This window comes from Myotis daubentonii, chromosome 3 (assembly GCF_963259705.1).
Source record: "Myotis daubentonii chromosome 3, mMyoDau2.1, whole genome shotgun sequence".
NCBI classification, from domain to species: domain Eukaryota; kingdom Metazoa; phylum Chordata; class Mammalia; order Chiroptera; family Vespertilionidae; genus Myotis; species Myotis daubentonii.
In genome coordinates, this window is record NC_081842.1 from 88438402 (window position 1) to 88453471 (window position 15070).

Sequence of the window (15070 nt, forward strand, 5' to 3'; positions counted from 1 at the left end):
ACGCCCGACAGCAGACCAGAGGAGCGCAAGAATCAAGTCAATGATTTGAAATGCGAGGAAGCAAAAAACATCCAACCGGAAAAGCAAAATGAAAAAAGAATCCAAAAATGCGAGGATAGTGTAAGGAGCCTCTGGGACAGCTTCAAGCGTACCAACATCAGAATTATAGGGGTGCCAGAAGATGAGAGAGAGCAAGATATTGAAAACCTATTTGAAGAAATAATGACAGAAAACTTCCCCCACCTGGTGAAAGAAATGGACTTACAGGTCCAAGAAGCGCGGAGAACCCCAAACAAAAGGAATCCAAAGAGGACCACACCAAGACACATCATAATTAAAATGCCAAGAGCAAAAGATAAAGAGAGAATCTTAAAAACAGCAAGAGAAAGAAACTCAGTTACCTACAAGGGAATACCCATACGAGTGTCAGCTGATTTCTCAACAGAAACTTTGCAGGCCAGAAGGGAGTGGCAAGAAATATTCAAAGTGATGAATACCAACAACCTACAACCAAGATTACTTTATCCAGCAAAGCTATCATTCAGAATTGAAGGTCAGATAAAGAGCTTCACAGATAAGGAAAAGCTAAAGGAGTTCATCACCACCAAACCAGGATTATATGAAATGCTGAAAGGTATCCTTTAAGAAGAGGAAGAGGAAGAAAAAGGTAAAGATACAAATTATGAACAACAAATATGCATCTATCAACAAGTGAATCTAAGAATCAAGTGAATAAATAATCTGATGAAAAGAATGAACTGTTGATTATAATAGAATCAGGGACATAGAAAGGGAATGGACTGACTATTCTTGGTGGGGAAAGGGGTGTGGGAGATGTGGGAAGAGACTGGACAATAATCGTGCACCTATGGATGAGGACAGTGGGTGGGGAGTGAGGGCGGAGGGTGGGGCGGGAACTGGGAGGAGGGGAGTTATGGGGGGGAAAAAAAGGGAACAAATGTAATAATCTGAACAATAAAGATTTAATTAAAAAAAAATAAATAAATAAAGTAGAACTACCTTCTTTCTATATCCCACTCTTCCCCCTGTAATCACCATCCACATAGTGAATGACCCTACCCTGTGTGGTTACTTCAGTTTAGATACCCAATAATATACTTAATTCTCCTCTATCTTCCTATCCCCATCGATACTATAATCTGAGATTTTAGTTCTAGATTATTATGTATGTGCTTTTATTTAAAATGTATTTTTTCCAGAAACATTTCTGACATTGATAGAATTTTCATAATAGCCATATTAATAATAATCCACTAATTTTAACTTGGTTCCTCTGGTCAATCCTATTTCTTTTATTTTTTTTAACAACTTTCTTTGTAAATTCTTTGTTTTGATCATTTCTAAATCAGCGGTCATAATTCTTTGTTTTCCTGGTAAACGACATGTAGATGGTTTGTTTTCCAAGTATTTGGACTATTTATTTCTATTGCCCTCTCTCATAAACTATAGGGCTTGGGCAACTGTAGTAAACAATATTATTTTTTCTCTTGAAAAACTCTTTAGAAGGTATCTATTTAGGCTGGCATTTATTATAATGGAAAGTCATTGCCAGCCTGATAATATTTTTCTTTTTGTGGGAATTGTGTTTATTCTACATGAGTCCTGCATTTGTAGGAACTTCCCTTCATCCTGAAAATTGAAGATTATACCAGATATGACTACACATAACTTTGAATTGAAAATTAATTTCTAGATATCATTTCCTTCATTGATTTGTTTTTTTCTGGAGCTAATCTGCTGTTGATAGCCTTTACTACACTTTTAATTTAGTAGTTTCATCTCTATGCAATATTTACTTTCACACATTCTCTGGGGTTTTCCCTTCTTTAAAATTTCATTTCTAGTTTCATGGAAGATACCCTGAACTCAACCCCAGCAAGAAAATAACTGAATTTTTTAATTCATATTTTTTCTTTATTTTTATTGTTGACACTATTACAAATGTCCCCATCACCCCCTCCTTTTCCTGCCTCCACCCAACCCCCAATTCCCTCTTTGGCCATCACCACACTGTTATCTGTGTCTATTATCTATGCATACATATATGTTCACTGACTAATCCCTTCATCTTCTTTCATCCAGTCCCCTGTACCTTGCTCCCTCTGACAGCTGTCAGTCTGTTTCATATATCCATGCCTTGGTTTCTATTTTGTTCATCAGTTCATTAGATTCCACATGTAAGTGAGATCATATGGTATTTGTCTTTCTCTGACTAGCTATATTCACTTAGCATAATAATCTCCAGGTCCATTCACGATATTACACAAGTTAAGATCCTCTTTTTTTTAAAACTGCATAGTATTCCATTGTAAAAATGTACCATAGCTTTTTCATTCAGTTATCTACTGATGGGCATTTGGGCCATTTTTAGATCTTGGCTATTGTAAATAATGCTCATAACTGATTATTTTATAACTGTCTTATGTTACTATGTAATTGATGGTAAATGACATTCTCTTTATTCATCTTTATCTAGAATATCTAGAACTGAGAGCTGTTTTACTAATGGGTAAATAAGTCTCTCTGTGGAATCCTGAGCCCAAAGCAAAAGAGAAGGAGAAGTTTTCATTTGGTAGATCTATGGCCTATGAGGCAGTAAAGAGGCAACTACATGGGAGACAACCATACCTTTTTAAGATTCTCTCACCTCTGGGTATTGGGACAGGCTACATTTGGTTTGGGATATATCTTCATTCTCTTGATGGAAGGAATGCTCTCATGCAGAGTCATACATCCCATTTTTAATGTAGCTATAACAGTCATATCACAATTCCTGTTCTGTGGGCTCTGGTGCACACCTGCTAAACTTTCAAGAAGCACCAACAACTCTTTTCCTTTCTGGCTGCTTGAATATTAGCCTCCATCATGAACAACACCGTAACTATCTGGATAAGGAAGTTCATGACCAACAGACTATTTCAGTGGGAACAAATGATCACTGACATCCTTCACCTAAGCAGGCAACCTAAGACAGAAAATTCGTGAAAAACTGGCCAAAATGTGTAAGACCATACCAGGTGTCATCTTTGTATCTGCATTCAGAACCCATTTTAGTGGTGGCAAGACCATTTACTGGCTTTGGCATGATTTGATTCCTTGGATTATGCAAAGAAAAATGAACTCAAACACAGACTTGCAAGACATGACCAGTATGACAAGAAGAAGACCTCAAGACAACAGCAAAAGGAACACAAGAACAGAATGAGAAAAATCAAGGGGACTATAAAGGTCAATGTTGGTGCTGAAAAAAAGGGAGTTGGAGACTGGACAACAGAAAGAGTAGATTCTTCAGTGACTTTATCTGTGGTGACTGTGGAGATTTTTCATGGGAGAATTAACAAACTAAAAACTTTTTTTTTAAAAGCACCAACAAAAATGACACTGACCACACACCAAATGCCCTTCCATTTACTATTTCCTCCAGCCCCTCTTATTATACACTGATGTGTGGGTGTGAGGAGAGGAGGGCATTACTAGATAGCACTGGGAGATCCCACTTCTCTTTCTCTCTCTCTCTCAAATTCCCCTATTTAATTGCATTCAGTTAATCAAATATTGTTTGGCCCAACTCTCAATCTGGTTTGTCCAAGTTCTTGATACAGGTCTTCGTCCTTCCTATCTTTCATAAGGAATTTTTTCCTTATTTTATATTATTTTTGTAATTTCACTGGGAATCTAGAAAATGTCATTAAACTAATGGTGTCTGGAGGCCTACTGTATGAATTCAATCACAAGCCTATGGAAAATTCACCAGGGGGAAACCAAGATGGCGGCATAGGTAAACACCGGAGATTGCTGCCTCGCACAACCACTTCAAAAATACAACTAAAAGACGGAACGAACATCACCCAGAACCACAGGAAGGCTGGCTGAGGGGAAATTCTACAACTAGAAGAAAAGAGAAAAGCATACCGAGACTCAGAGGAGGTGCGGTGCGGAAGTAAAATACAAAGGTGCGGAGGTGCATGCGGAGAGGGCTGGCAGCTGAGGTGACAATTGTCTTTTTCAATTGGGAGGGAGTCTCAGGCTCTGAGTTCCAGTTCTGGGCAAGTCTCTGGGGACCCAGACTCATATGGGAGAAACGGGACTGTCTGGCATCGGTCGGAACTCTAGGGCAGCTTTCTCTTGGAGGCACACGCAGCGATTGCCGGGGCCTCTGAGGACAGGACTGAGAGCAGCCATACTGCTCGCTCTGCCCGCCCAGTTGATCCCCTGGGACTCCACCCCACCCAAGCCGTGCACGGAGGCTTTTGCTTATGAAAGGCCCGGCCCTTTGTAATCTGAAAATTACTTACCAAACTGCAGCTGCCCAAGGCCCCAGGGCAACTTGCATTGCTTTACAGCTGGCATCTGCAGGGTAGCCTCAGGCAGAGGCTAGATTAGGACCTCCTTAAATCCAAGAGCCAGTGTACCCAGTGGTCAGGGTGGGACCATCCAATTATAACTATAACACCGCAGATCCATAAGGGACGCTCTCAGGGGGCAGACTCAGTGAGCACCAAAGCCCCACTGAAGCAAGTCTTGCCCCATAAGGGTGTCTTCAGCACAGAAGTTCTCCCACTGTAGACACAGCTGATTCTCACAGCCAATTGGCCTGGAGGTCAAATCTTCCCAGTGTTACCTACAACAGTCAAGGCTTAACTACAACAAGACTGAGCACAAAGCCCACAAGGGGGTGCACCAAGAGTGTCTACCTCAGGTAATTGGGGAGGGTGAGCTATCGGGCCCTATAAGACACTTAGCACAGAAAGCCACTCTATCGACACAGCGAAGCATAAAAAATGCCGAGACAAAGAAACAGGTCACAAATGACAGAAATGGAGGAAAGCAAACTACTGGATATAGAGTTCAAAACCACACTTTTAAGGTTTTTCAAGAACTTTCTAGAAACCGCCGATAAATGTAGTGAGATCCTCAAGAAATCTAGTGAGACCCTCAAGGTTGTGATAAAGAACCAACTAGAAATTAAGCATACACTGACTGAAATAAAAAATATTATACAGACTCCCAACAGCAGACCAGAGGAGCGCAAGAATCAAGTCAAAGATTTGAAATGTGAAGAAGCAAAAAACACCCAACCGGAAAAGCAAAATGAAAAAAGAATCCGAACATATGAAGATAGTGTAAGGAGCCTCTGGGACAGCTTCAAGCGTACCAACATCCAAATTATAGGGGTGCCAGAAGAGGAGAGAGAGCAAGATATTGAAAACCTATTTGAAGAAATAATGACAGAAAACTTCCCCCACCTGGTGAAAGAAATAGACTTCCAAGTCCAGGAAGTGCAGAGAACCCCAAACAAAAGGAATCCAAAGAGGACCACACCAAGACACATCATAATTAAAATGCCAAGAGCAAAAGACAAAGAGAGAATCTTAAAAGCAGCAAGAGAAAGAAACTCAGTTATCTACAAGGGAACACCCATACGACTGTCAGCTGATTTCTCAACAGAAACTTTGCAGGCCAGAAGGGAGTGGCAAGAAATATTCAAAGTGATGAATACCAACAACCTACAACCAAGATTACATTATCCAGCAAAGCTATCATTCAGAATTGAAGGTCAGATAAAGAGCTTCACAGATAAGGAAAAGCTAAAGGAGTTCATCACCACCAAACCAGTATTATATGAAATGCTGAAAGGTATCCTTTAAGAAGAGGAGGAAGAAGAAGAAAAAGGTAAAGATACAAATTATGAACAACAAATACACATCTATCAATAAGTGAATCTAAAAATAAAGTGAATAAATAATCTGATGAACAGAATGAACTGGTGATTATAATAGAATCAGGGACATAGAAAGGGAATGGACTGACTATTCTTGGGGGGGGGGGAAGAGGTGCGGGGGATGCGGGAAGAGACTGGACCAAAATCGTGCACCTATGGATGAGGACAGTGGGTGGGGAGTGAGGGCTGAGGGTGGGGTGGGAACTGGGAGGAGGGGAGTTATGGGGGGGAAAAAGAGGAACAAATGTAATAATCTGAACAATAAAGATTTAATTAAAAAAATTCACCAATGAACAGATTAAATATAATAATAGTGAGGTAAGTACATCATATTAGAAATGTGTCATCATCTTGTGTTGAGGTAAAAAAAATAATAAGTTATTGGAAACCAAGGGATAAAAATGCAAACTGTTAGAAGCCAGTGAGTGGAACATCTGGCTCTAAGATTGAAGTTTCTTCTGGGAATAAGCCAGAGGAAAATTAGAGTCAGTGGATAAGACTTAAAAATTTCTACTTGAACATCTCAGGTTTTAGATCAGAAATCAATGGAGGGCCCTAGCCGGTTTGGCTCAGTGGATAGAGCATTGGCCTGTGGACCAAATGGTCCCGGGTTCAATTCCAGTCTAGGGCATATACCTTGGTTGTAGGCTCTTCCCCAGCCTGGGCCCTGGTAAGGGCTTGGGCAGGAAGCAACCAATCAATGTGTTTCTCTTACATCTATGTTTCTCTCTGTCTTTCCCTCTCTCTTCCACTTTCCCTAAAAATCAATGAAAAAATATCCTCATGTGAAGATTAACAAATAAATAAATAAAAATAACTTATGAATTGTTTATTTTTAAAAAAGAAATCAATGGACGAACAGAATAAGCTTATAATTAAGGGCTAGGTTTTGGTTTTATTGTGAAAACAGGTAAGTCCAGGTAGTATGACATCAAAGGCCACACCCTTCACCAGACAGGCTATCAGGCCTGCCTTAAACCTTAAGTCAGATGTTTTGCTAAGAATGATGCCAAGCTGATGATCCTATGCAGCAAGTACAGTACTGTCCTCATTTCACAAATGAAGAAACAGACACAGAAACTACCCACGATGACAGCATGAGTAGCAAAGCTAGTATACTTATAGTTGGAATATGGGGACAGGGTGTGGAGGGTGGATACAGAAGGAATAATTAACTAAAAGAATATTAGTCCACTGCACACTCAGTGTGATCCAGGTACCAGCACTATAGGTATTACCTCTGAGCTTGTTAAAAATGCAGAGTCACAGGCCCCACCCCAGAACTACTGAGTCATAAACCTGCATTTTAACAAGACCCCCAAGTACATGGTAGAGGAAAAAGAGCATGATCTTAAGCTGGTATGAATCTGTATGAAAGATGGCCAGAAGGAAACCACTTGGGGAAATAGTTTACACTAGCAGTATAAATTTTTTTTTAATTTCCAAAGATGACACTCAGATGGCTATTGGATTATCAAAAGTCAGTCAAAAACTTTGGAGAATCCACAAAGCTTAATAAATGCAAGATTTTACAGCAGGGGTGGAGAATCTTTTTCTGCCAAGGGCCATTTGGATATTTATAACGTCATTTGCAGGCTATACACAATTAGCAACTTAAAAATTAGCCTATATTTGGTCAAACAATTAACTCACCCCTAGTGCCTGGGCAGGGCCAGAACAATTGATTTCTCCGGCCTTCTATGGCCCACAAGCCAGACATTACACACCCCAGTTTTAAGGGGATGTACTGCATGTGGGCCTTCCTGGGGCTCTAAGGGCACAGGCCTGGGAAGCACCAGCAGCAACAGCTGAGTTCAGAAAATGGATGACGATTATCTAGGTAAAGCTAATATGGGAACAAAAGGTGAATGAAGTCTCTCCTAGGAGGCAGGAGTTAAAAAGGCTGAAGAAAAGGGGAAGAGGCCACAGCAACACAGTTACAGAAATGGCAGAGAAATTGTAAAAAGCAACAAAAAGGAGAAAGGGTGGTGGGCTTTAGAATTTGAGTAGGAGATACAAAATCTATAAACCCTCCCTTGAGGAAATAACTATATAATGGAAACCCCGCACACAAGAAAAAAAAAAAAAAAGACTATATCCCTTCAAAATGTTATGATTTCATACATCTAAAACAAGTCATCTACTCCATGGACACTTCATTGGTTTCCATTGTCAATACACAGACCACATCTCCATGAGGAATTCCTTGATGATCCATTTAAAACTAAAATTTCCTCCCCAGTACCACTATGCCAGCATTCCCTATCTCCCTGGTCTTCATCATTTTTTGCTAAGTCATTTAAAATACTCTTAATTTACAATTTGGTTTATTGTCATTCTGTTTCCACACTAGAATTAAACTCCACAATAACAAGGTATTTCTGTTTTTGCTTACTACTGTTTGTCCCAGAGCTTCGTACCTAGCACATAGAGAGAACTCAATAAATATTTGCTGAGTAAAAGTTTAAGAATGGATTGCCAAGAACACAAGTGTCAAAGGAAAAACTAAATGGAAAATCAATGTTTTAAATACTTGAATATAGGCTCTAATTAAAATGTAAGCTCCATAACAACAGGTATTTTTACCTTTTGCTGAATATAAAAATGGATAAAGTAAAATGTTCAATGTAATGTTCCTAATTTCACTGATTGTAACATGCATTTCTTCATATTTGTACAACTCTAAAATCAGAATGTTGTATATTCAATGATATCTTAGAATCCATTGTCAACCTGGTAATGGTTGTCATATAGTTGTCATTCTGATTGAATGGACATTCAAAGACATCATGGACACTTGCAAAAGGGTATATTGGTGACTCAAAATAAAATCTGAGACTGGCAGAGTACTTTATTAAGTCTTGGGAATCAAAGATGTGGGATGTGTTTAGGGTAATTAATCCAAGTTAACAACACCTCTGAAGCAGGAGTCAAAAATTGGCTAAACAGGACCATAAAGCCAGCTTAAACTTTTTAAAGCCAAGTACCAATGACTTTAGTTCTTTTATTATTTTAGGAAATGCTACATTATCAACACTTTTCACGTCACTGAAGACAAAATGGTACAGAAAAACAGACATCAATGACTGAGTGAAAAAGCATATCTAGACTCAGATTATGAATGTGAAGATGTTTTAGATATGCCTTAGCCAATTAAGTTTGCTTATAATTTTCATGTTTTGTGTATATACCAGAGTAATTGATAATAAAAATCTATTCAATCTAAAACCTTGCTTTCAATAAATATGAAATAAAAATTCTAGGTGAAATACAGTATCGCATGATTCTTCTGTTACTCTGTGGATCTCCTTCCTAAAGGTGGACAGGAATACTAATGGTTGACCATCAGCCTTTGCGGTTAACACCACAGGAATAAATGTAAGATACTTTGTCTGAACACTTTACCCCTAGGGGGAGCTCAAAGCACATCTTCCTTTATTCCACCCCAGAGAAGTGCTAAGGACACATTAGTGAGCCACAGTACTAGGTTACTTCTTCCTAAATGGTAAAAAGATCATATGTTCTTGCCATCTACAGGAATGTTCCTGTGTATTATTTTACTCTCTTCTCTCATAGAGAATGCAAAAAAAATCTGCCTCCTATCTTGGGGAGACTATTGAGAAAATAGATGAGAAAATCAGGGTATAGACAAGGGGAAACGTGGCATGAGACACACAGCCTGAGTCTAGCTCCGGGCAGATCTTCATGGAGCTTTGAAACCAAAGCCTGCAGCAATAAAAAATGAGTATGTGTCCAGGATGTGCTTAAGAATCTACAGGGTGGTCCTAACCGGTTTGGCTCAGTGGATGGAGCATCAGTCTGCGGACTGGTTCGATTCTGGTCAAGGGCATGTACCTTGGTTGCGGGCACATCCCCAGTGGGGGGTGTGCAAGAGGCAGCTGATTGATGTTTCTCTCTCATCAATGTTTCTAACTCTCTAGCTCTCTCCCTTCCTCTCTGTAAAAAATCAATAAAATATATTTTTTTAAAAAAAGAATCTACAGGGTGGTGGTAATAGGCTCTGGTATAGCAAATGTAGAATTGGAATCCTATCTACGGACTGCTTACAAATACAGCTAAAAATCATTTTTAGAAACTTTATCCCCACCAGTATAACAGGATCTTAAGCACTGCCACCTGAGTAAATTTAAAAACTTATAAGCAATAAGTAACCAATATACTACTTTTAGGTTGAGAATAAAGGCTTGTTTTATATATAGACAAAATGTAAAATATTAAATTGTTTTACCTGGAATGATCCAAGAATATCCTTTAAGGGCTCTTCATAAAACTCATCTCTTCCAAAGAAAAGCAGCAACTCAAAGAAACTCCTAGGAAAAATAAATGAATGATAACTTTCATTGCTTCTTTGACTTTTGCCCCAATTTAAAAATATCTCAATAGATAACAGCTATGTAATCAGATATCTAGTTTTAAAATAGTTGGCTTTGAAACATTATATAGATAATTTAGGATTCATTTTATTTTTTCAGTAAAATTTTCATAGAAGTATCTTCAAGAAAATACAAAGGAATACACTTAAATTCTGGAATTACAGAATGAACACATGCCTACTAGTGTTCACACTGCAAAAAAAATGCAACAGGATACCAGGTGGTAAAATGTAGCAATACACGTGAAGATTATCTAAAATGGGCACATACTCGTAGTACAATGGGAAGCAGAAAAAATTCAAGTTAATTTTTTTTCAGAAGAATGTAAGGGATAGATAGAAACAAAAACATATTAGCGAGTCACCATGAATCTCTCAACCAACATTTATGTTACAGCAATATCACCAATTATGTATCTAATTAATGACATATGGACACTCAAACTCCAGGCTTCTCTTAATTATCATTATCCTACTGTCCAAAATCCTTATTTTCAAATAAATTATTTGGAAAATATTGTTATTAGTTTATGTGCCTTTAATAATTCATTAGCTCATACAGGAAGAAATATTATTTATTTCCTAATCATGAACATAGAAAACTATAAAATCATTATATATTACTTTGCAATCCTAAATGACAAATCCCACAAAATTTTTTAAAATATATTTTTATTGATTTCAGAAAGGAAGGGAGAGGGAGAGATAGAAACATCAATGGTAAGAGAGAATCATTGATCAGCTGCCTCCTGCGTGGCTCCTACTGGGTACCAAGCCCACAACCCTGGCATGTGCACTGAACTGGAATCAAACCGTGACCTCCAAGTTCATAGGTCAAAACTCAACCACTGAGCCATGCCAGCTGGGCACTCCCACAAAATTTTTAAATTTTGTCACGGCCTTCATTTTGAAGTCTATTTTGTCAGATATGAGTATTGCTACCCCAGCTTTTTTTCTTTTCGATTTACATGGAAATTTTTTTTTCCAACCTTTCATTCTCATTCTGTGTGAGTCTTTTGTTCTGAGGTGGGTCTCTTATAGACAGCATATAATTGGGTCATGTTTTTGTATGCATTCAGCTACCCTTGTCTTTTGATTAGAGCATGTAATCCATTTACATTTACAGTTATTAATAATAGGTACTTATTTGCCATTTTAATTCTGTATGCCTGTTTCCTTCTGTCTCTATTCTTCTCCTTACAGCATTTACTTTGGCATTTATTACAGTGCTGGTCTGGTGATGATAAACTCCTTTAGCCTTTTTTTTGTTGGGAAGCTATTTTTTCAACATCTATTCTGAATGATAGCGTTGCTGGATACAGTAATCTTGATTTCAGGTTCTTGCTTTTCATTACCTTGAATACTTCATGCCATTCCCTTCTGGCCTGTAGAATTTCTGATGAGAAATCTGATGATAGCATTATGGAAGCTCTTTTGTAGGTAACAAATTGCTTTTCTCTTGCTGCCTTTAAGATTCTCTCTTTGTCTTTAATTTTTGGCACTTTAATTATGATGTGTCTGGGCATGGGCTTGTTTGCGTTCTTCTTGCTTGGGACTCTCTGTGCCACCTGAACTTGTGTGACTTTTTCCTTCACCCCATTAGGAAAGTTTTTGGCCATTATTTCTTCAACATGTTCTCCATTCCTTGTTCACTTTCTTCCCCTTATGGCACACCTATTATGTAAATATTTTTACATTTCATATTGTTTCATAACTCCCTTAAGCTGTCCTGTTTTTTCAATTGTTGTTGTTTTTTTGTTTTTGTTTTCTGGTTGAGTGACTTTCTACCATCATCTAATAAATTCACTGATCTGATCCTCGGCTTCTCCTAATCTGCTCTGTATTTTTTTCCACTTTCTTTATTATTGCTATGTCATTCTTCATAGATACTATATCTTTTCTCATACTGTTGAGCATTTTTGCCATCATTATTCTAAACTCTATGTCTGCTATATCTCTTTTCCACTTCATTTATCTCTTTTTCTGGAGAATTCTCTTGATCTTTCATTTCAGGCTTGTTTTTTGGCTGCCTGTTTGGATTTATGTCTCTGTATTAAGTAGGTCTGCTATGAGTCCCCATCTCTTATGCAAGACAATGTCAGATGCTGTTTGTGACTGTTTGGAGCTATCAACAATCCAAAGCTTGTGGCTCTCTCTGCTGTGGTTGGGTGCCTTTGGAAAGGACCAAGATGTGCACCAGGGCCTGCTTTTCCCAATCCCTGGACCAGAAGGAGATCAGGCAAAAAAACAAAATGTTTAAATACTAAGTCATGTAAAAGATACACGAAGTTGTAGTTTTATAAACACTGTTTGCCTTTTATCAAAATTAATCACTAATAAAGATCAAAATTTTAAAATGCAAACATAACTATGAGACTGTCTTGTTTTAAAAATTATGACACTTAAGCATTACACAATAAATACAAAGACTGTTCAAAATATAGCATAGCAACTATATGCTACAAAAATATTAACTGATATTTTTATAAATTTGACTACTTAAAAATTTTAAATGTCACCAGACCAAAAAGTGTAAAAGCAGTCAAAAGCAAAATGATACACCGAGAAAGAATTTTGCTGATTTCCTTAATTAAAAAGCATATACACGTAATTTTTTTAAAAAGTCCAACAACCAGTAGGAAACTAGGAGGGAAGAAGGACTAACTTCATGGAAAACAAATGCAGGTAGATTTTCTTTTTCAAATAGGAAAAGATGTTCTAATTTACTCATAATTAAATAAGTAAAAATTTATGAAAATGAAATACCATTTTCCTTCATATTTATGAAAATGTTGATATATTCTATCATGGCTCTGATAGTTTAGTGGAGGAATGATAAATGGTACCACCTCTTTTAAGGGCAACACAGTAATAATCATCAAAATTTTAAATGCACATATACCACTTGATTTTGCAACTCTAGTTATAGAAATTAATCCTCCAAATATATATACATAAGCTCAAAGATGTATATATAAGAATATACACCCACAGATGGTTTGTAGTAGGAAAGACTGAAAATATTTTAAATGTCTACCCCAGGGGACTAGGTAAATTAATTATAATACACCTATACAATGAAATATAATGCAAATATTAATGAAATAAATTAGTGAGAAGATACTTATATCTACATGAAGAGATAAGGAAAAAAATCAAGATATCCTGCTAAGCAAAGATGCAGAAATTCATTACATTATCATTTGTATAAAGGAAGGGAGGGAGCAAAGGGCACATGTACATCCAGGGCATATTGTCAGACCATCTAGAGCAGTGGTTCTCAACCTTCTGGCCCTTTAAATACAGTTCCTCATGTTGTGACCCAACCATAAAATTATTTTCGTGGCTACTTCATAACTGTAATGTTGCTACTGTTATGAATCGTAATGTAAATATCTGATATGCAGGATGGTCTTAGGCGACCCCTGTGAAAGGGTTGTTCGACCGCCAAAAAGGTCGCGACCCACAGGTTGAGAACTGCTGATCTAGAGGATATGCAACAAATTGATAAAAGAAATTGCCTTTACATAGGAGAAACTAGAAGTCAGGGATAAAAAGAATTATGTTTCAATAATAACCCTTTTGCAATTATTTATTTTACTATCAGTAAGTATTAAAAGAAAAAACCATTAATGTGTCTCTGGAATCTTCTCCATCCCTTTTAACAAACATTAATTCACATCTATCTCATCTTTAAACTTCTAATAGGCCTTCCTAATTCCAGTCTTGCTATTTTACCCTTACCTAAAACCTATGTCTGCCACCATGATCTTCCTAAAATAATGATCTAACTACCTTCAGACTTTACAAACTACTGTTTGGATTGTACATATAAAGCAAAGACCTTTGGCGAGACACTTGTTCTGTTTGGATAACATATTATTTTAGAATATTTTAGTGAATGGCAAATATTTAAAAACTGTGATGTTTCAGATTAAATATAGATTGATTTTAGCTCTTGAAAAACAAGAATCCCTGTAACACAGGGCTTGCATCTCTCCATCGCAAATAAGCTGAGTGGCTACAGGGAATGAACCTCCTTTCCAATTTGCCGGTCTCCATCCGCCTCTCCAACACAGTGCCTGTTTGATTTATTTATTAATTATATTGCCTTCCAATTCTATTTAGGTATATAAGACCACTGATCTAAAGCAGAAAATTCAAATTGCTTATCATGACAAAAAACCTTTTTGTCTGATCCAAAACTGCTCTTAAACAAATATCTTTTACCACAAATTCCATGCTCTTCAATTACAACACACTTTTCATTCCCTAAAACTCCCATGATTTTAAGGTCTTTGGATATGTTGCTTCCTCAAGACCTGTTTATATACTTTCACCTAAGAACTTGGCCTAAAATTCCCTTCCTTCTCTCTAAACAAATAAATGGTTGATTCTTCTGCACCAAAATTTGCATATATCCCTGTTCTAACATGTTGAAACATGAAGGTGTTAAATTTGCACTAATTATTATAGTTTGAATTAAAGAAGGGAGAGTTACAGAAAGTATTAGTAGAAATGTGCTGTGATAGTAAATTTAGACATCAGTATGCAGACCAACATGACTTCGTAGTGTCAAACAAAATAGCAGAATTATGTCTGCATATATAAATATGAAAGGGTAGCCAACATTTTTTCCAAAAGAGAAGTATATGCATGCCCTACTGTTAACTCTCTCAGTAACAAGGCCCAACTCCATAATTGTATTAAAATGAAAAAAGAACATGTAAAATAAGTAAAGAGTAAACAAAAACAAAACAACATGGTCTATGTAGCTCTGCCTTAGGGTAAGAGTCAGGTAAGTCAGTATTTAAGCAGCAATGAAATCCCTAAGGGGAAAAAAATCTAGATAATATGTAGAGGTAGAAACTTTATATTTCATATCTGTTCTTTTTCCTATGACTACTAATGTAAAGGATCAACTAAACTGTACA

General features: G+C 37.2%; 1 protein-coding gene across 7 annotated transcripts in view; it reads right to left on the reverse strand.

The window, feature by feature from the left end:
• Nucleotides 1-15070, reverse strand: part of ZNF654 (zinc finger protein 654) — a 123965-nt gene that overhangs the window by 54411 nt on the left and 54484 nt on the right. For 4 of the 7 annotated variants that reach the window (XM_059688054.1, XM_059688053.1, XM_059688052.1 and 1 more), the window contains one exon: nt 9993-10074. The exons of the other annotated variants lie outside the window; for them this stretch is intronic. In XM_059688054.1, coding sequence (XP_059544037.1) covers nt 9993-10074 — 82 coding nt within the window. Of the gene's footprint in view, nt 1-9992; nt 10075-15070 lie in introns of those variants that run through there. 7 annotated transcript variants of the gene reach the window in all.